The 23,410-nt window shown below is 38.0% G+C and overlaps 1 protein-coding gene across 1 annotated transcript; it reads left to right on the top strand.

Moving 5' to 3' along the window:
• The first annotated feature begins 40 nt into the window (after positions 1–40).
• Positions 41–20,693, top strand: LOC135472375 (phosphatidylinositol 3-kinase catalytic subunit type 3-like). The gene is made up of 22 exons (XM_064751849.1): positions 41–184; positions 1,133–1,321; positions 1,929–2,072; positions 2,484–2,607; positions 4,890–5,072; positions 5,713–5,784; positions 6,678–6,782; positions 7,463–7,555; positions 8,521–8,706; positions 9,199–9,347; positions 9,809–9,899; positions 11,272–11,339; positions 12,037–12,139; positions 13,918–14,172; positions 14,491–14,619; positions 14,979–15,048; positions 15,579–15,728; positions 16,099–16,173; positions 16,817–16,985; positions 17,861–17,951; positions 18,232–18,357; positions 19,708–20,693. The coding sequence occupies exons 1-22, from the start codon at positions 114–116 to the stop codon at positions 19,720–19,722; spliced, it is 2,658 nt and encodes an 885-aa protein (XP_064607919.1). The 5' UTR covers positions 41–113; the 3' UTR covers positions 19,723–20,693.
• Positions 20,694–23,410: the final 2,717 nt, after the last annotated feature.

The following is a 23,410-nucleotide window of genomic DNA, read 5'->3' as shown; positions in this document are numbered from 1 at the left end:
AGTTACTCCCCTTGTCCAGAGAAATCCTCCCTCTAAACAGAGAAGATGACAGCGATCAAAAATTTGCTTTGACAGTAAACTTACTTGTGTTCGGCTGCTGATTTTCGCCAAACATGACCGAATTAGCAGACCGATTTAACTATGTTTATAGCTGTGACCTGGACATCAATGTTCAAATCAAGATGTAAGTAAACTAATGTGTGACATCTCTCAGTACTTACGTTGTTGTTGTTTCTCTTTCGTATTACTTAGAGATCAGGCTGAACACAGCGCCTATTTGACAAGGTTTTCGTAAGAGTGTTTCGTGGATTTCGTATAGTTTTATTTTGCATTAAATGTACATTTACCAAATGCGATTCACTGCATGTGTTTTTCGTGTGGTGTAAGTTCGACTGTCCAGTTTGAATCTGTGGGTGACACAGTTGATCATCAACTCTTTCAGACTTTTCACGTTCAAATAACACCAGACGTGATTGACAGCACAGCACAGCACCTTACCTTCAAAACAACGTGATATCTTCAAGAATTCGTCTTTATTCTTATAGCTACCATAGCACAAGCGAAATATAGAGTACGCGTAAAACACCAATCAAATAAATAAATTATTTGTATTGTATAATGGCATGATTTGAGTACTAGAGTTTTCGAATAACTGCTTCTGACTCTTGTAATTGAGTCTTTCCTGTCCATGACTCAGATTTCTGGTAGGTTATTATTTTGTATTTCTCTACTTCATATCAACTAAAAACAGGCTTTAAATACATAATTATGAAGTACAGAGGGATTAGGAGTGACAGTCGTGGTAATGTCAACAGCATGATTATTGGCAGTTTTGAAGGCTAAAGGCCTAGAAAATTTTGACCCATGTTCTATTCTGATCTCATATGATATTTCTAAGAGAGTGAAGAGATTGTCCAAAAAATTGGACGGCTTTTTGTGTAAGAAGCTGTATCGTGTGTACTGTCAACCTTTGCATCATTATGTGAAGAAAAAGTAGTCCAGATGTTGGATTTTTAAAGTAGCACGTTGAGTCCATATTGATGGACTAGAGAGAATGTTGACAGAGTGTGACATCCATTTTCGAATGTTGTGACACGTTAATTACTAATGTGTACTTGTGGTTCTTCTTCAGTTGTACATTGGAAGGCCTCAGGGACCGACCTAGCTACAAGGAGTTAGCTAGCGATCCCATGCTGAAGTTCTCTGGGCTTTACGAGGAAGGCTGCTCTGATCTCTATGTCACCTCACAGGTATACACGGAGGAAAGTGCCCTCGCATTACCTGTGCAAACCTCCTACAAAGCCTTCACGTCTCGGTGGAAGTAAGTCATATGTGGAGACCCCTTATAAATTTATCTGAATTACACGTGATAATTAGCTTTGTATGTAACTCAAAACATTTTTTATCTGTGTGGTGAAGGTCAGGTCTATTGGTTGGAGTAAACCACCATCTTTTGCCATTTACCTGACAAACTTCATGACATAAAGCTAGTGCTCCAATGGTTCCAAATTTGATATACAGGTTGGTATGGAGATGAAGTACTTTCTAATTTACACTGGGTATGATGCGATCTTATTTCTGGTTTCTTTAGTAAAATAACCGAATAAAGTATAGGTCTGTTTTGAGATAGGTTATAGATGTTATGTATCACAATTTTGTCGGCCTGTCATTCTGCATCTAGATGTGTCCAGATTACAACAGTTTTGCATGTGTAGTTTCAAATTTTGGGCGAGTACATTGATGCATGGGTGACAATATGTCATGTCTTTCCTTGGTTGCCCTTACATACAAATTCCCTGTATCTACTATGTAGGAATAGACTTTTTAGACCCAGTGGATGTGTGTTTGTTACACTAGCTTCATAATTTAAGGTTTTTACCAGATTTTGTGTTGGTGAGTAATTGTACATTTTGTGTTCTGTTTTGAAGCTGGAATGAATGGCTGACATTGCCCCTGAAGTACAGTGACCTACCAAGAAACGCAGTACTGGCTCTAACAATATGGGATATATATGGAACAAACAAAGCCCTACCCGTTGGGGGCACTGTTATTACATTATTTGGAAAGTCAGGGTAAGACAAACTTTTTCTCTGACACTTTCTCCAAATTGAAATGTTTCAAGATTTTCTTGTGCGTTATGTTAGATCTTTGCACATGCTACTTGTAAATGTTGCTCAAGTGCAAGTGTTATTCGGTCTATACAGATAATACTTGTGTTGTTTATGTGAACCTCTGAAGTAGATCGATGCAAATGAAATGTATTACTTCCATGTGTAAAGAGACCATACATGTAGATTGCATTCTTTATTCATTCATTACGAGATGCACAAATATGAAATGCTCTTTAAAAAAACAGGTAGAATGTGAAATATAAGAGGCTAAATAAAACATATGAAACATTTGACCCATTGTACCTTGTCTTTTTCTGAAATAATAGGCATGATTATTACTATTATTATTATTATTATTTTTTTTTTTTTAAGAACTTTTCGACAGGGTATGCATGACTTAAAACTGTGGCCCAAGGTGGAGGCAGATTATCACATGCCTTCCACAACTCCTGGTAAAGCAAAGGATGCTGGAGACCAGATGAGCAGACTGGCCAAGGTGAGCATATTGTTGTTTGTATGCATATAAAATATCACCATCATATACGTAAGTAGGAGCCTCCCTGGACGAGTGGTTGGCTATGAGTGGGAAGGCTCTGCTCAGTTTTCTACAGCCATAATGCTGGCTGCTGTACTATAAGTGAAATATTCTTGAGTACAGTGTAAAACACCAATCAAATGAATTAAAAAATCATCGTTAAAGCGAAATATTCTTGAGGAGGATGTTAAACAAGAAACAATTAAAGTAGATCCTCAGCGCTTGGCCTTCCAAACTGCAGATGGATAGTTTGATGTCCCCTGAATCCATTCCGATTGTTTAAAACCTCGAAATCGGGAGAAAAACAGCAGAGTATGGTCATCAAACATCAGAAAATTGGCTCCATTACAATCAAGGTACTATTGATCTTGTGATGTCACGGTGGTTCATTCACTGCAGGCATCTGAGGCTTCTTGTAACACAGACAGCAAGAAACAATCGCTGTACTTTTTACAGATAATTTCGAGATTATTCCATGCCCAAGTGTGGCTTGCGATTACAGTAACACAATGCAGGATACTGTAAATTTACATACATTGCCTAAGAATGCCACAGATTTACAAAATATGGACCAGATCTCATCAATTATGGGGGGCTTGGTCGTAATCTTATGAGAAAAGAAAAGGACGAGCTTATAATATCCCCCTAAAAAGCCAGACAGAAAAGACTTCCCGATTTTCACTCCCTGAAAGCAAAAATTGTTTAGCTGCTTGCTTGTTTCAAACAGCGGATTGTGACATGGACTGTATGGAGCTGCTAGCTTTTGCCCTACAATGGCCACGAGGCTACATGGCGGCCCTCCAGCTCAGTTCACATCTCCCTTACAGGCTGCTGTGCGTGCGTGATACTCCACAGCATGCCCTATCTTGAAGCCCGTGACAGGAACTCAGACAAATTTAAACTGACAGGTCTATTTGTTACCAATTGTTGTTTCCATTCGATATAATTGAAGCCTTGTTTATTTGATACTTTTTTAAAACACAAAATATTAGTTTGACTGTTAGTTTCACCCATGTCGAGCGACAGACTGTTGTCTTCTGTGCAACTCACAATCGGCTGGGCCTGCTGCATGGATCCTTTAAAAAGTTATAGTCTGTTAACTGCAAAACTGTGCCAAATTCTCCCCAGGTACTACCATATTTTGGTAGATGTTCATTTAGATGGGAGCCCATTTGTGTTATCTATATGGCCGATATGTGAGCAAAAATCGGCCATCGTATTGCCCAGTTGCTATGCTGTGCACACCGTTTCTGCTTCTAATACCACTCGGGTAGCCTATCTTGCAAAATATTTGTTGTAAAACTGTTTTCCTCATATTATTTTCAGGGTGCTGATTAAGAGGTGTACATGTTGGGGTAACTATAGGTAAAGTCACATGATAGCTTCTGGAAAAGTACAGGGTCGGTAGGCCTAATGTCTGGATTCGGCTGTGCTTTGCAGGGCTTTCAATACATAATCCTGGCAGGTGTTCTCAGCCTGACATCATCCGGCCAGGGCTTTGCCATCGATAAGATAGGCAGAATGTTCAACTAGAACGTTTTTTTTTAAATGAGACTACATGTGATTAACATAATACTGTTTTAATGCAGTTTACAGACTAACATTGCATTAATATTGTGTTTAGGGAACAATCTAGTGTGAAAATAAAGCCATTTGGGTCCTCCTTTAATCATTTTAATCGTGTTTCCCCCTGATCACATTCATCTCTAGGAGATCAGTTTGTCAGTAATCTCATGACAACAACTATGCTCTTTGTAATGGAATGATATCAGGGTTAGATTTAACTTACATTGTACTTCTTTACATACTCATTTATACAGTGTATCCGCTGCTCTCTACCTTTGCTTTACACCGCTGTGACCACTAGCAAATTTTGTACGGGAATGTTGAACAAAGCCAAGGTCACAGGGGTCATGGTGATGATCCCGGAAGTGATGTCAGAAAAACACAAAAAGTCTCAGCCTTTTTTTGTAATAATATTTTACATACATACATTATCTTCATCTGAAGTATTCACAACATGATTCTAACCATCAACGGAAACAATCTTATTGATGAATGCTGGTTTAAATAGTTTCATGCAAGGAAAGCAGTGAGGAGCAGTGTCTAAAACAAGCCACAGGCTCCAAAAGGTTAAGCTTGTCTGGTGGTAGCAGCAATGCAAAACTAGCTTAGAGAGCCACACTTGCAGCTTTTAATTGTAAAATTCGCTCAAACTTGAATTGTTTTTTTTTTTATCTTAGTTAAGCAAGAAGCACCGAGATGGTCATATTGCAAAGGTAGACTGGCTGGATAGGCTGACATTCCGAGAAATGGAGATGGTGAACGAGAAGCAGAAGAGAGATTCTAACTTTATGTACCTTATGGTGGAGTTCCCTTATGTCCACTTCGACGGTGTCGAGTACGCCATTGTCTACTTTGAAAAGGTAAAGAGAAGATGGTATGCATATGATACATTAGTAAGTGCTAACATGTGCTACATGTAGTATTCAAGTAAGGTCCTCGTTGTTGTGTACAAAAAATGCTAGGTTAGTAAACAATACCTGTGATGCCTTCGGACCTGGGGTGGATTCCACGGTGACATTCTTTAATCTTTTCAACAACCACTGCAACCAATATTTTGAAAAATTTGGAGACAATTATGGGGTGTAGAGAAATAATTTGCACAGTTATATGAACCTTACATCCTTAGTGACAGAAGCAAATCATTTTTGGCATGTTTTTTATAGTAATTGTATGCATAAATTCCGCTGAAAAAAGTACTTAAGAGATCGAAAACTCAAAAGGTTGAAGATTAGTGAAAAGTTAAAGTCGTTGTCACACTTCTTGGTTTTTGGTTGTGGAAGTTGAAATTTTGACACAATTATCTTAAGATAACATTAACACATGTTTCAAATTTTGACATACTGTAAAATTGGCCTTGTGGAATCCCTGATACTGTTAGTTTGGGCCAAACATCTCACCTTACAAAGTATTTGTTTCATAGTATAATAAATATATTAGTGTTTCCATTAGTTTATCATGTGATGATTTATTGAAGTTATCCATCTTCTTAATTTACTACAGGATGGGGACGAACCGTACATATTTAACCCCCAGCCAGAAGTGGTCTCGGTACCAGACCCAGATATTCGTATGGTAAGTGTGGCACAGTCACTATGACTCTGCTGTCCTAATGGTATATGCATCAAGGCCAATTATTGTTACAAGGCAGTAGAAAATGCAAGACTACATGTACTTTGCATGAATACTTTGGGTGTCAGTGGTGCAACACCATTTATCCTAAGTGCATTATGTTGTGAAAACAATCCAGGAGAGGGGAAAGAAATTTGAAATATATTATGCAGTCAAAAGTTGTTGTTTCAGTCTGCAGTGTGGTTAATAGTGTGATCATGGGGTTTAAGTGACATGTTATCCATAAGAGCTCATGTATTATGTACTCTGGGTGTTCAGAAATGAATAATTGAATGTTATTTATCATACTGTACAGGTGGGTTGGGGGTGGGGTGAAATACATGGGTCAGTTGCCAGATGTAATAAATTTGGTAGTCAGTAATGTGTTTTGTCTTGAGCACCAATATCATGGAGCAGGTTGTGGCCAGATGGTTACAGTGCTTGCCTTTTAATTCATGGGTCACTTGAGTTGTGGACTCAATACTATTCTCCAATAAAATTTTCATGTTCCCCAGTTGCCATTGTTTCTGGCAATAAGGTGGCAACAAGATGGCAATAAGATGGCAACATTCTCTTACGTGAAGTTTGCCATCCATCAAGGTCATAACAAGTCATAACAAAATTTATCAAGAATGTTGGTTTCCGAAATTGTTTTATGCTGAAGGTTTGAACAAGGGTGTACCTAAATAAAGTTGTTATAGTTTTGTGCACCCAGTTTCACTTAATAATATGTAGCTGCAGTATTTACCCCCATAGTTGTGTACATTATCCTTATTTTGCTTGACGATTGTTGCTACATGTATGGTAACAGAATATGTGTATTCTGTGTAGAAACTGTGTGTTACTGTATTAAACAGGAGAACCTGGTGGAGAGTAAGCACCACAAACTGGCCCGTAGTTTACGCAGTGGACCCACAGACAGGGACATGAAACCTGAGGCCAAGACTAGGGACCAGCTTAACGTAAGGCCACATGGTGTACTAAGTATTTAGGTGATGTACACACGTACATGGATTTATCAGGCCTGCAAAACCCCCATTGAGGTCTATAGGGTGAAGAAAATTGAACGTCAGCTTTCCAGGCAATCATAGCAAAAATGGCAACCTTTGACCCGTCAGCACGGCTGGCGATGCCGAAAATTAATATTTAAAAGGCCTTTTTAAAGATATTTTAAAGAATTTTATTTTTATTTATTTTTTATTCTATTTTGTTGTAATAGTTGCCTGTAATTTTGTTATAGTTGCCTGATACTATAAGCTTCGTCTTTCCTTTTTTGTTCGGGTTTTATGATTCTCCTGTCAAAATGTATAATTGTCTTGTTCTGACATGTTCTCGCCACTATGTATTTAGCTGAACTGTTTAATTTCGCTGTAAACTCTGATCACACATTTATTCATGCCTGAAACAACGGATTTTCAAACAAAATGACCAATGTGAGCATGCTTTGTAAGTGAAGTAAATTAAAAATGTTAATAATACTTAAAAATTTTGTGAGGTATGAATGGAATATCATTATGATGGATTGAATGCGAAAACTCCAATTGCTGTAAAACTGTAAACCCTTAATCGTTATTCATATTATGAAGTAAAAGATATATTGGATGTGGGGAACTGATGAAATCTGATTTGTTCTGTTTGACAGACTATAATGGGCTACCCTCCAACCAAAACCCTGTCATCAGAGGAGGAAGACCTGGTGTGGAAATTCCGCTTCTATCTGTCCAGTCAGAAAAAGGTTTGTTCCTGGTTGACTTACATACCTGAGAGTTGAGAGGTACATGTAATATGCATCAACTTTTTAGCAAGCGATATCCTCTTCTTTATCGTTCTATTGCTGCTTATAACATACAAAGTTAACACACTTTCTATTATGAAAGTATTTAAAATTTACATTTACATCACACTTTTGCATCACAGTTCTTCAAGAATTTTATAAGACATTTGGATGATGTTTATATCACAATATCTTGGTCCAGTTCATTTAATAGTATAATGTCATTTTAGTTCTTTTTACTGAAAATTTTGCCTAAAAAGTGCATTTTAGAGGCAGATAATTTATACAATATTACTTTTTGTGATTAATCTTCAGTAGGTTGTAATGTTACCTTCAAAACCAAACGTACGTGGGAAGGTATTCCAGCAACCCGCGGATGGTTGTGGGTTTCCCCCATGCTCTGCCTGATTTCCACCCACCATAATACTGGCTACTGTCGTATAAGTGAAATATTCTTGACTAAGGTGTAAAACACCAATCAAATAAATAAATACATAAATCAAAACCAATTCCAGCTGTATAAAACCAATCCCAGCCACCATAATACTAGCCGCTGTCGTATAAGTGAAATATTCTTGAGTGCGGCGTAAAACACTGATCGGATAAATAAATAAATAAATCAAAATGAATCCCAGCTGTATATAATCCACGGAACTCTCAGAATTGGACAAAATGAGTAACTTCATCATGGAAGAAAGTTAGCTCAAATACAGAAATCTTGCATTACATCAGGGATAAATTTCAGTACACTTTTGAAAAACTGGTTTCTTTGCGTTGACTCTGTTCTTTGCCATCTTGTCTCTTTATGTGACTAGCAGTCTTAAAAATGAATACAAATAAGCAATGCAATGTTGAAAGTACAAATGTCAAGAAAAAGGTGTTGTTTTTAGGATAAAAATGTGTTGCTCTTATTTGCTGGATTGTAGGCTTTGACAAAGTTCCTGAAATGTGTGAACTGGGATTTGGCTCAGGAAGTGAAGCAGGCTCTGGACATGTTGACTGTCTGGAGCCCCATGGATGTGGAGGATGCCCTGGAGCTATTGTCGCCCATGTTCACACACCCCTTTGTCAGGAAGTACGCCGTTACGAGGCTGAGGCAGGCTGATGATGAGGTAACACTCAATAAGTTTAAGTCTGTGTTGATAAAAGAGTTTTGTTCACATTTTATTGATTTATTTATTTTTTTCATAGGTTTTTATTGTCGTACTTAAGATTATTGCGCTTTTATGATAGCGATCAGGTTTATGGGTGGTGAATTCCTCCCACCATAATGCTGGCCGCCGTCGTATAAGTGAAATATTCTTCAGTACGGCGTAAAACACCAATCAGATTAATAAATAAACATCTTTGGATGGAACCGGTACCTGGGAAAAAACATCACTCTGACTCCAATAGCTAGCCTAATTCCTCAACCTTTTTACATATGAAAAAGCAACTTTCAGTGCAATTTTCAATTGGATTTTTCAGTGTTTCATGAGTTAAGACATTATGATGACTTTGGTACCCTTTCATATCTTGCCTTGATGTTACTGTGTTACAGCACTGTAGGGATACAGCGAGCATTCACACATTTGGGTCACCAAGTTTATCTTGTCATATTTCAGGATCTATTATTGTACTTACTACAACTTGTACAAGCCCTTAAGTATGAAGACTTCGAGGAGATCAAGTCTGGGCTGGATGACACAGCCCCTCCCCAGAGGCGAGACTCTGTAGGAAGAGCTGACAGTCCAGGGCCTCTGGACAAAGAAAGGTATGAAGTCCATTGTGAAATCTACAATTTATTTGCCTTGCTTATGAAAAAAACTTTGAGAAAGGGCGTGTCATTGTCTTGTCTATTCATTGGGTTGCTTTTGCCCCATTATGCAACATGTTGTTTTATTTTGTTTCTCCTGTTCTTTATGCTATGAAAATATTATGTTTCTTATTTAAAGAAGTGGACAAAAACCTTCCTTGCGTGCCCGTGCATTAATGTTAAGCTTAAAGTAGATTTAATATTATTGTTTCATTTTTGTTTGTATTTGTTTTTTGCTTGCCTTTGTGTAAAGATAACAGATAGTCCTTATATGTGCATTAGTACTGATTAACTTAATGTACAATTATTACTCTCATGAGCTCTCATGACTTATTACAATCAGATCTCACAGTACCAGCTCTCATGACTTATTACAATCAGATCTCACAGTACCAGCTCTCATGACTTATTACAATCAGATCTCACAGTACCAGCTCTCATGACTCCATCTTTGATGCTCTTGGAGGGACAATAAAAGCTGAGGAAGAGGACAAGAAACTAGAGAAAGAAGTAGGTTGTTAAAGTCATCATGATACATATGGTTTTTATTTCCTAATATTTGAAGTATACATGGAAGATGTGTGTTCTAACGTATGAAATTACAAAAACTTACCTGTTGTATTCGTTGGGGGTAAAAATGGCTTTAAACTACAGTGTTCCTCGGGCCCTGGTGGTCAGTTCAGAAATTAAGTAGACTGCAGCCATGTGTGTGTATTAATGTGAGTTGCCCTAGGAACTCTGTGGGAGAAAAGTCCATGTGCTGGGCTCTATAAAGGTGACCTTGAGTAAGGCCAACTATTGACATCATTTCTAAGCCACTTGTGAACTTGACTTAGTATGCCTTACATAAGGTGTAACGCATTCTTACATGAAGGCTACAGTATGTGGTACTGACCTCCAAGGGCCAAAGTGTTAACGTTCCTTGTGGTTTTAGGTTTCCTTCAGGGTTTGCCAGGTTTCTGACCACCGGTGTGTATTCAAAGCGAAATATTCATGTGTTCTTAATACACCAATGAAATTAACAAATACATACATTGTGTGTGAGATGTGGGTTCAAAGATAATTTATAAATTCTCCTGCTCCACTGGTCTGTTGGTCTTGGTGACAATCAGCAATGAATGACGCCATGCTTGTAAGGTCAGGTTGATGCGCATGGTAACATTTTTGAGGGTTATTCTGTTTTGTTCCATCCTATGGAGTATGATGTTAAACCAGTATCAAATATATAAATACATTGTATGTTTTTCTTTAACTCAGCCTGGCAGTGAGAAATGGTTTACTCTCCACCCTGAAAGCTGACAAGTTTCGCATAAGAGAAAAATTGTTTTAATATCATGATAACGTCAGTAAAGTATAAAATTGATAAATTTGTAGTTTTTTAAAATATATTTATTTTTATTTTTTTCATTTGTTGAAATGTACTTGATCTTAGCTCATTAGGTTGCATCCTGTTTGGATTTGTTTTAAATTACTCATGAGACCACTTAACCAGTGCCATCTCACTACAACAGAAGGGGAGGAAACTAGTATTTATTTATTTATTTATTTGATTGGTGTTTTACACCGTGCTCAAGAATATTTCACTTATACGACGGCGGCCAGCATTATGGTGGGTGGAAACCGGGCAGAGCATGGGGGAAACCCACGACCATCTGCAGGTTGCTGCCAGACCTTCCCACATACGGCCAGAGAGGAAGCCAGCATGAGCTGGACTTGAACTTACAGCGACTGCATTGGTGAGAAACTCCCGGGTCGTTGTGCTACACTAGCGCGCTAACCAACTGAGCCACGGAGGCCCCAGGCAACTAGCGGTTATGAGCAAATTATCCTATACTCCAGCTCAGATAATTTTACGACCTGTGTGTTCTTGTCATCATTTCAGATGGATTTGGCCACCTTTCTCATCTATCGAGCTTCCAACAATTCCATTTTAGCGAACTATTTTTATTGGTAAGTTCAAGATATTCAAGTTGATAAGTGCAGTGATAGGATAGAGCTTCTGTGGCCTAGTGGTTAGTATGCTAGCGCTGACCCAGGAGCCTCTCACCTATGTGATCTTTGTGAGTTCAAGTCCAGCTGATGTTATCTTGTTCTCCCCTTGTACATGGGAAGGTCTTCCAGTAGCCTGCAGATGGTGTTGGGTTTCCTCCATCCTTCCACCATAATACTGACTGGTAGTATATAAGTACTACATACCTATTCTAATCAAATAAATGAATAAAATTATAGGAAGGTTGATTTTATATCTGTGATTAATTGAATGTGCACCTTTGTGTCATGGTTATACTGGATACTTAATCAAGAGCCAGTACTTAAATTAGGTTTTGTGGGGAAAATGTTCAGCATTTTCCTCTTTTGTGAACTAGAGCATCATTCCAAGCTAATATAGGAAAAGTTCATTGTTATTAAAATTCTTAACATTTATAGCCTAGCCTTTTGGTTGTTTTCTAGAATGGTTCTCAGGTGTCAAGAACTTAGCTTCCTTGCACAGTACATGTGTACCCAGAATAGGATGATGGTGTAATTTTCCTTAATAACATGACATGATAAATTGTTATAAAAGACACTTGTGACGCATTCTGTATCGTCCTACTATCCGCTGCCATTCCTCTTTGTAAAAAGTGTTTTTGCTTGTGTGTTTTACTAGGTACCTAGTTGTGGAGTGTGGGGACGCAGATCTCTCCAAGGACCAGAGGGTGTCAGACCTCTACATCATGGTGATGAAGCGATTCAGTCAGGCTCTAATGAAGGTGTGTCTGTACTCTGTACATTATGGTGATGAAGCGATTCAGTCAGGCTCTGATGAAGGTGTGTATACTCTGTATTTTATGATGATGAAGCGATTCAGTCAGGCTCTGATGAAGATGTGTCTGTACTCTGTACATTATGGTGATGAAGAGTTTTAGACAGACTCTGATGAAGGTGTGTATACTCTGTACATTATGGGGATGAAGAGGTTCAGTCAGACTCTGATGAAGATGTGTCTGTACTCTGTACAGTATGGTGATGAAGAGTTTTAGACAGACTCTGATGAAGGTGTGTATACTCTGTACATTATGGGGATGAAGAGGTTCAGTCAGACTCTGATGAAGATGTTTCTGTACTCTGTACAGTATGGTGATGAAGAGGTTCAGTCAGACTCTGATGAAGATGTGTCTGTACTCTGTACATTATGGTGATGAAGAGTTTTAGACAGACTCTGATGAAGGTGTGTATACTCTGTACATTATGGGGATGAAGATCTTCAGTCAGACTCTGATGAAGATGTTTCTGTACTCTGTACAGTATGGTGATGAAGAGTTTTAGACAGACTCTGATGAAGGTGTGTATACTCTGTACATTATGGGGATGAAGATCTTCAGTCAGACTCTGATGAAGATGTTTCTGTACTCTGTACAGTATGGTGATGAAGAGGTTCAGTCAGACTCTGATGAAGATGTGTCTGTACTCTGTACATTATGGTGATGAAGAGTTTTAGACAGACTCTGATGAAGGTGTGTATACTCTGTACATTATGGGGATGAAGAGGTTCAGTCAGACTCTAATGAAGGTGTTTCTATACTCTGTACATTATGGTGATGAAGAGGTTTAGACAGACTCTGATGAAGGTGTGTATACTCTGTACATTATGATGATGAAGCGATTCAGTCAGGCTGTGATGAAGATGTTTCTGTACTCTGTACAGTATGGTGATGAAGAGGTTCAGTCAGACTCTGATGAAGATGTGTCTATACTCTGTACATTATGGGGATGAAGAGGTTTAGACAGACTCTGATGAAGATGTGTCTATACTCTGTACATTATGGTGATGAAGAGTTTTAGACAGACTGTGATGAAGGTGTGTATACTCTGTACATTATGGGGATGAAGAGGTTCAGTCAGACTCTGATGAAGATGTGTCTGTACTCTGTACATTATGGTGATGAAGAGTTTTAGACAGACTCTGATGAAGATGTGTCTGTACTCTGTACATTATGGGGATGAAGAGTTTTAGACAGACTCTGATGAAGATGTGTCTGTACTCTGTACATTATGGGGATGAAGAGGTTCAGTCAGACTCTAATGAAGGTGTGTCTATACTCTGTGCATCATGGTGATGAACAGTTCAGTCAGGCTCTGACTAAGGGTGGCCTGTGGTGATGAAGAAGTTTTGACAAGCTCTGATGAGGGCGTGTCTATACTCTGTGCATCGTGGTGATGAAACAGTTCAGTCAGGGCCTGATGGTTGGCCTATGGTGATGAAGCAGTTTCGACAAGCTCTGATGAGGTTGTGTCTATACTCTGTGCATCATGGTGATGCAACAGTTCAGTCAGGGTCTGATGGTTGGACTATGGTGATGAAGTAGTTTTGACAAGCTCTGATGAGGGTGTGTCTGTGCAAAATGCTGAAAAAGCAGTTCAGTTAGGCCCTGAAGAACGTGGTCCTGTATACATACATACATTATGCATTATGGTGATGAAGAGGTTCAGCCAGGCTCTGGTGAAGGTGGGCCATCAGCTCATCCTATCTTGTACCGTTTATTTGTAGGGTGGTAAGGAATGTCGTCTGAGGCGGTCCATCATTGCCAGACAGCAGATGTTCATGGACAAACTGGTGCAGCTGGTGAAAATTGTGGCTCGTGAAAGTGGCAACAGGAAGAGAAAGATTGAGCGTCTCCAGGCCCTTCTCACTGACCCCGAGGCCTGTAAGACAAACTTCGCAAGTTTTGAGCCACTGCCCCTCCCACTGGACCCTGAGATCATTGTGAAGGGCGTGGTCCCCGAGAAAGCCTCCCTGTTCAATGTAAGTAAAAAGTGGTGGTATAGTCCAGAGATCAGGTTTCATGGACGGAACTTGTGTTAAATTATACAAGGACTCTTTGTGGTTTTGTCGTGATAAGTTTGTATTCAAGTGCTAGCTGTCAGATTTGGATATAATCACCAATACTGATAAATTAAATATTTTGAAAGTTATGGGAAGCCAATGTATTTAAATGCTACGTTTTTGAATTCTAATTTATGGACTGATGGCTTACCATTTCCTCTCAGCAACATTTTTTAAATATATGTAAATGAAAATTTAGACTATTGTTTAAATTGGGGTATTTTGTTCTGTTTTCAGAGTGCCTTAATGCCTAGTAGGCTAACATTTAAAACCACGGATGACACAGAGTATGTAACTATATTTAAGCTGGGGGATGATCCCAGGCAGGACCAGCTTATCTTACAGATAATACGGCTGATGGATAAGGTAAGGGTGCTTGGATTATTGGTCCTGTTTCAGGGAAATATTGTTGTATAAACAAAATAATAATTAAAGCAATTTTTAATCCATAGCTGATCATCCATCCATCAAAACATTTTTCGTGTGAAGGTCTGTGAGCAACCTGCTAAGGTCGTGGATTTCCCTTAAGCACTGGCCCCTTTCCTCCTACCATTATGTTGGCCTCCATTGTGAAAGTTAAATATTCTTGAGTACGGAGTTATGCATCAATCAAATAAATAAATAAATATATAAATCAATAAATAAATCAAAACTGCATCATTTTGGCTTGTAAGATGCTGACATTTAAAAAATATGCTTCCACCTTTTTTTTTCTTTTAATTCAGCTGTTAAGGAGAGAGAACCTTGATCTGAAGTTGACTCCATATAAAGTTCTAGCCACAAGTAGTAAACATGGTAAGCCAAGTAAAAAATGTGTCGATTTTATTCTACCCTTCCCAGTATATGTGTACATCTAATTTGATGAAAATATTGTGAGATATTCATTAGCTTTGGTCACCTTGTATTTAAAGAAAGGAAAATAAGAAATAAATGACCAATAAGTGGTCACAGGTTGTGACATATGAACATTTCAAAAATGATCCCAGCACTCCAGAACAAGAACATCATTTACCCCTTAGCAAGAAACAAACAAGCTCCCATAGGAGTGTTTGTTGCAGCAAAAAATGCTATCTGACAGGCTAAGTAAACTGTTCCTTGGAATTTCCTTCCAAGTTATTTTTCAAAGACTTTCATATTGCTTCAGTTTTACTGGGAAAATACACTTTTGGTAATTTTGGTTTGTTTAATTTACTGGCAAAAATACAGTGAAGCAGGTAAAATAGTTTATATGTGTAGTAACAAAGTATAATCTGGGCCTTTCAAGTTTCCATATTCATACTTGAGGACAAAGGACCCCAAAATTTACCCATAACCATCTATTGCAGGTTTTGTACAGTTTATAGAATCTGTAGCTGTGGCTGAGGTTTTAGATAAAGAGGGATCAATTCAGAACTACTTCAGGAAATACGCCCCTTCTGAAAATGGGCCATACGGGATAGCACCTGATGTCATGGATAACTATGTCAAAAGTTGTGGTGAGTGAAAAAAGACATGTTGTCTGTAATTTTCATTCTCTTTTTTTTTTTCCAAAAAAATAAGATATTTTAATACTAATCCAGAAGGCGAGTGCTATTTTTTAAAATATTTTTAAATTGTGTATTTGTGTATTTTTTACTCACTGAACACATGAAATGTGCCACATGTTTGGTATACAAGTAAATGATTTTATGCAAGTTAAGTTTTGAGACTTAATGCTAGTGAACTGGATAAAGGTTGTATCACCGTCCTCTTTTCTGTATTGAAGATAATTCTGTATTGAAGATAATTCTGTAATTCTGTATGTAAATTTACCTTATTGGGCTGTTTAGTGTTAAGGTATAACAGATTTCTGATGATAATTTACAGCTGGCTATTGTGTCATAACATATCTTTTGGGGGTTGGAGATCGGCATCTTGACAATTTACTACTCACCAAATCAGGTACAGTGTATGATAACTACTGCAAAAATGAGCAAAATGTTCAAGAAAGTGACAAAAAAGTAACTGAATAGTTTCGTTGAAAATGTGTGTTATAAAGTAACTCTATTACCTGTATTGTTTTTTGAACTTATCATGCAATTTTCAAGAAAAAGGTAAGGCCAGGTCAGGTCTGGTCAGATTTGATCAGGTTAGCCTGGTGTCTGTATAGTGTGACTGGGTGGGGTATCATGTCTGGTGTCCTCTGACAAAATGGTGCTCCAGTGAGGCAGCACTATAAATATGCCAGCACTGAGACCAGCCTTCAGAAAGAGGGCACTGTAGTGATATGCCAGAAATAATGTTGAAAGTGATGTTAAACCCTAAGGACCGGTCATGTATGGGAAGGCCTGTGAACAACTTGCAGATGGATGTGGGTTTTCCCCAGGCATTGCCCTGTTTGGAAACACTGGTAATACTCATACTGTTGTCTTTGTTATAAACTATAGGGCTAAGGTTATTTTGTCAGGTGACAAAGTGAGCAGTTTATGTCTTGCCACTTTCACCAATCGAGCATTTTCGAAATGTCAGATTCATATTTTCAGGCTAGAAACGTGAAAACTTGTTGAAAAAGTAAACAGTATTGCGCACCTTTGTGCCTTTTCAGGTAAACTCTTCCACATAGACTTTGGTTACATCCTGGGGCGTGATCCCAAGCCCATGCCCCCTCCCATGAAACTGAGCCGGGAGATGGTGGAAGCAATGGGAGGCACCAACTCTGAGCAGTTCCACGAGTTCAAGAAACTCTGTTATACAGCATTTCTACATCTGAGGAGGTAAGTAGAAATGTACAACAGTGAGTTGTTCAGTTTCTCTACTTTTTCGTGTACACATTGGCAGCAGGATTAGGTATGCCTTTGACTATTTAAGTGTCAGTGTATTTTAAAACTTTACTGTAAACATACAATTACAGTACAAGTCAGTAATACTGATAACAAAACCAGTTAATTTTGGCCTAATAAGCTCATTGGGCATTTCAAGAGTTACCCTAATTCCTCAACCTTTTCGCATATGAAATAGCAACTTTCAGGGAAGTTTATGCATATTTTTGATTTCATTTTGGAGACAAATCTGTTTTGGTTGAATGGGCCAATTTCAGGACTTTTCAAAAAGTATAATTTTAACAGTCTACGCAGAATAATGCCCTCAGAATTTGCTTGAATAAACACCTTGCGAAAAGGTTTAAGAATTACAATAATACAAGTTTCTGCAAGACAAGGTGGGTTTTTTCTGTGAGACAAGGTGGGTGATTTCTGTGACACATGGTGAGTGTTAAAGCAGAGAACAGTGGGACTAAACAATGATTTTACCTACTTGCCAGTTGGATCTGTTACCTCAACAGCCACTACCATTAAATTTTTCAGCCAGTCTTGACCAAACTTGCATGGCAGTGGGCAACCTTTGAAATGCTGATTCGGCCCATACCTGCTTTATAGGTCATAATCGAAGTCAGAGATGACAAAATACGTGAAGAAGATTCTTAACACTAGAGACTGGGGTGTTTGGAGTAAACAATCATGTTTTGCCAGGTACTTGAAGAGTCTTAGAACTAAGCTGACTACATATGTAATATATGTAATATTATACACCTCAGCCTGTTCAGATATTACATGGATAATTTTCTCAGGCTGTTCATCATCTGCTATTTCAGGTCAGCCAACCTGATTCTGAACTTGTTCTCTTTGATGGTTGATGCTAATATACCCGATATTGCCCTGGAACCTGACAAAACAGTCAAAAAGGTAGTGTGTTAGTCATAACAAGACAGGTAGGAACCTTTAAATTCCTTCAAATAACAACTTTGAAAGACTTGCTCCATGACAGGTTTGAATATATGAGTAGTGTTTCTTGTTTTGATGTCAAAGTAGAGTTTTTCATTCTCATACTCCTGACAAGCTCTTTTTCTGATTTATCTCCCTTGTTTGGAAAGTTTTATGGCAGGTTTCTTTATAATCTCAGTTATTGCCCCTGTTCAGGTGTATTCTTGTCTGTTTAACCCAGCTGTGTCCCATGTTCGTATAGGTCCAGGACAAGTTTGTGTTGAACTTAAGCGACGAGGAAGCAGTTCATTACATGCAGAGCCTGATAGACGTGAGTGTGTCAGCCATGATGGCTGCCCTGGTGGAACAGATGCACAAGATAGCTCAGGTAAGAACAGATGTGTGATATAGCTCAGGTGCGAACAGGTGAACACTGTTGTGTGGTAAGAATACATGCACAAGATAGCTCAGGTAAAAACAAATGCACAAGATAGCTCAGGTAAAAACAGGTGCACAAGGTAGCTCAGGTACAATGCAAGAACACATGGACAAGACAGCTCAGGTAAGAACAGGTGAACACTCTAGCTCAAGTAAAAATAAATGCACAAGATAGCTCAGGTAAAAATGGGTGCACAAGATAGCTCAGGTAAAAATTGGTGCACAAGATAGCTCAGTTAAGAACAGATGCACAAGATAGCTCAGGTAAGAACAGATGCACAAGATAGCTCGGGTAAGAACAGATGCACAAGATAGCTCAGGTAAGAACAGGTGAACACTCTAGCTGAAATAAGAACAGATGCACAAGATAGCTCAGGTACAATTTAAGAACAGATGCACAAAATAGCTCGGGTAAAAATGAATGCATGATATAGCTCAGGTAAGAACAGGAGAACAACCTAGTTCAGATAAGAACAGATGCACAAGATAGCTCAGGTACAATTTAAGAACAGATGCACAAAGTAGCTCAGGTAAGAACAGATGCATGATATAGCTCAGGCAAGAACATGAGAACACTATCTCAGATAAGAACAGATGCACAAGATAAAAAGCTCAGGTAAAAACAGGTGCACAAGGTAGCTCAGGTACAATTTAAGAACAGATGCACAAAATAGCTCAGGTAAGAAGAGACGCATGATTTAGCTCAGGTAGGAACAGGAGAACACTATCTCAGATAAGAACAGATGCACAAGATAGCTAAGGTAAAAACAGGTACACAAGATAGCGCAGGTAAGAAAAGATGCACAACATAGCTTAGATAAGACAGAACTGCAGACTGGGTTTGATCAGGGCAAAGGTGTGGCCAAGGCTAAGACCTCTGTGGATGGGTGTTAGGCCACAGTAGTTATACATCAGCCATATGTGACATTGACACTGAAATTATGTGAAGCAGTGGCTGTTGTTGTGGACTGAAGGTGTACTTAATGTCACATGACCACTCCTGAAGTAGTTGTGTGCAGTTCCTGTCAAATAAATCAATGAACAGGTTACCTAATTATACATGTAGTTAAATGAACAAGCAACCTAATTCTAGTTGAAATTCATCAAAATACATACGTATGTTGCTAGTAGCACATTTCTATTTGTCTTTGAGATTTTTTTTATTCTGGTGACCTGTAACTTTACATGAGAATGTATATTAAGATATGATAATAGGCCATCTAATGATATTGAGATATTTCATCAAAAGTCATACTGTGAAATATGTTGACTCCTGGAATTTGGTTTGTTTATATTTCAGTACTGGAGAAAGTGATTCTTGGCTGGCTGATAATCTGTGAATGATATTATTCGACCAACTCTAAAGGTGCTAATGGAAAAGCACCTTTAAATACCTTAATTTAGGTATTTAAAGGTGCTTAAAGCTGGAGTCTAAATACCTTATTAGCCTCCAGCTCACCATGGTTGTTTTTGGCAAAGCAGAACAGCATTTATGTGCTGTATACAAGAAGTGTAACTCCTAATCACAAAAGACTTATTTTCACTCGATAATATAACACTGATGATGGCACCTCAAAGAGCCAAAATGTCAAGTCAAAATGAATCTTTTCGAAGTCACATTACTCATTTGTGACATCAAACTGATCAGTGGACCAAAAGGTTCAGCTGTAATGTGCTACAAGATTTCAAAATGAATTTTTTCATTTTTCGAAGTTACATTACTCATTTGTGACATCAGAATGATCAGTGGACCAAAAGGTTCAGCTGTGATGTGCTACAAGACTTCAGAATGAATCTTTTTGTTTTTCAAAGTCACATTACTCATTTGTGACATCAAACTGATCAGTGGACCAAAAGGTTCAGCTGTAATGTGCCACAAGACTTCAAAATGAATTTTTTCGTTTTTCGAAGTCACATTACTCATTTGCAACATCAAACTGATCAGTGGACCATAAGGTTCAGCTGTAATGTGCTACAAGACTTCAGAATGAATCTTTTCGTTTTTCAAAGTCACATTACTCATTTGTGACATCAGAATGATCAGTGGACCAAAAGGTTCAGCTGTGATGTGCTACAAGACTTCAGAATGAATCTTTTCGTTTTTCGAAGTCACATTACTCATTTGTGACATCAGACTGATCAATGGACCAAAAGGTTCCGCTGTAATGTGCTACAAGATTTGAAACTTACATTAATGATTTGAGGACAGGTTAACTGAGTCCCTGGCTGTATGAAAAGGATGTATTAAAACCTGAATGACAGTGATGATAATAAAATTTTTAATAAAGTATAAATATTGCTTGAGAGAACATGATTGGGTATGTGTATTTAGGAGTAAATGTGTTGATGTTTGTTGTACAAAAGCTGCATGTGTGGAGAAACTTTATTATGTGTGTTAAATTAATTGATTTATATTTTAAAATATTGTTCAGTCTTTCAGGTTGTTGTACAAGTAGTGCAATTGTTAAAGATAAAACAGTTCAAATGTGGACAAATCGGAAATTTGAATTAAGAGATATGTGCAAAGGGTGGTGGTTTATTTTGCTGTACAAATCAGACCACTATTGTACGCCTGGAAAAAAAATAAATGTATATTGAATTTCCTACGCTGAAATAACTCGAACTCACCACGTAAGGTGTATAGTCCCAACTACCAGCTGCGCTACCAAGCCAGATGGGAGGGCTCGTGTGTTAGAGTCCACTTACATGCAGTGAATACCAAGTCACGTAATTTGGGTCTCACACAAGCCAGTATTTTCACTGGTCTCAAGATAGTTATTTCATTGTCAGAAATTCAATATATATTGATATATTCCCTGATGATGATGGCAAACTCCAAATGCTGTGCTGTGTTTCACCGTAAGTTTGTGTTTTTCAAATGGCACATTTTGCTAGTTTCTGATCAATCTTCAGGTTTTTGTGAAGTTTGTTTAATTTCTTATCAGAAAAACCTAAAGTGTTGACATTAAAAGTATCATTTTAAGCTCTTTATGTGCTTCTGAAACTTGCAGGTGAAATACAGTGAGTCTAAAGTGCCCTCTTAAAAGATCTACAAATAACATGTACTAGAGCAATATGCATAATTTGCTGATAAAGTGATAGATGCGTTTTGTGTTATCTTCTGTACTATGCGCATATAAATGGTTCAGTATTAGTACTGTTTTACCATATGTATCTTTCACGATTATGGCAAATGTCATCATGTGTTAAAGTGGTGTATGATGTATGCGCAATGTTTTTATTCGTCACATTTTCCATGTCATGAATGAAAAAAAATAGTAATAAGCATTATGTACACTGAGAACCAATTAACACAATTTATGTCTGTTGTCATTTTACTTTGTTTAAGTGAGTTTTTATAAATTTTAACACAAAGTGGAGAATTCAGGATAGGATTAAATCAAGTATAAATCTTATACTATCTTATAAATCTGATAAATATGTTTCTTGTCTCCAAGACATATAATATGGGGGGGGGGGGGGGATATAGCAATCAGCACTGTCTGTCTGTTCATCTGTCTACTTTATCTCTGAAATGGAACGCCTCTTTCAATTTTCAACAGATTTTTATGCAGCTTGGCAGATATGTCAGTGACTATATGGAGAAGTGCATTCATGGGGATTTTTTATGCATTCCCTGTAACTGCTTAAGTTCTCAGTGGATTTTCACAACAGACGGTCTGGGGACATTACAAGTATGTCCGTAGATGCATACCTTTTTTAAACTTCCATTTCAGTAATTATTTTCCAAGTTATAGCCTTTTTAAGTTATATAAGATAGAACTTATATCCTTTAATGAAAAACGGGCTTGTCAACGCCACTCCTGCTAAAGTTCCCAACAGATTGCCATTAAACTTGTCAGACAATATGGGAATGTGAGTCAGGTGCGTTTTTATGTTTTAATAGGCATTTGTATAATTGTCATAGTCTTAAATAATGGGAAATGAAAAATCCAGCACAGAAACGCTCATTTAAGTGACAAAGCTTAGAGGATCTAGACCAAATCCGGTCTTCAAGTGGATCCTGATAGACAGATTTTTGTGGTCATTTGGTAAAGATTTGCTCCGGCAGATGTGCACTACATATCTCTTATATGAGTAACTATAAAATGTATACATGTATGCTTGGGGGTTTGCGTCGAAATTCATAATGTTTTCGGTTATATGACGTCGAATTTGTGAATTGATCAGTGTTCATACAGATTTTTTAAATACGTGACTAAAGTTTTCTACATGGTTTTCTACATGGTGTACTCCTTTGAGGAGGATTAACATCAGGATCTTCTCGAAAAGAGGATTTTAAATAAGTACACGTATCATATTCAGAACAGATTGCCAGTGGTCTTATCCCTTACAATTATCCTTATTCTTCAGGGCTAGGCGTGTAATGTTTTCAGAGGTGTAAAAAAATGGCAAAAAGGCTATTCCTATTTCATACAAGGAAGTTGGAAAAAGTATAAATTTGTTCAAATGTCCTTATCCTGTGCAGCTAGGCTTGTAACGTAGCCAAGTGTTTACAAAATAATTTTAAAGGGTTTTGTTAAGTTACTCTGAACAGGAAGTTGATGCCATTCAGCAAACGTAAAGTTTTGTTCCAATATTATGATACCCCTTAAAACTTGCACAGAAAGACTCAGTGTGGCGTTCATATTCGCTCCTTGAACTAAGCACTAATATTGTCGATAGCTTTGTTCCGAATTACGGCTACATACACTAAACTGCCAACAGCCAGGTATGTCGAAAGGAAAGTTTTGTCTTTGCCCAGCGTTTAACAAACCGCCCACATTTCAAGTATCTTGTCCTGGATTGCTCTGACAATTTGGATTGCTTTTGTTCGGCCAAGGATGGTCCCCAACCTGGAACAAAATATTTGCCAAACCTAAAGTCTGAGCAATCTCCATCTACAAGTATCATGATAATCAAGCTTAGGTTAGTTTACGCTGAAAGAAATCGCCAGAACACCAATACATATCTGGCCTCTCGGCGGGTGTCGGGTGATCGAA

This window comes from Liolophura sinensis, chromosome 8 (assembly GCF_032854445.1).
Source record: "Liolophura sinensis isolate JHLJ2023 chromosome 8, CUHK_Ljap_v2, whole genome shotgun sequence".
NCBI classification, from domain to species: Eukaryota; Metazoa; Mollusca; class Polyplacophora; order Chitonida; family Chitonidae; genus Liolophura; species Liolophura sinensis.
Note: the sequence above shows the minus strand (reverse complement) of the source record. Positions and strands in the feature narration are given on the sequence as shown.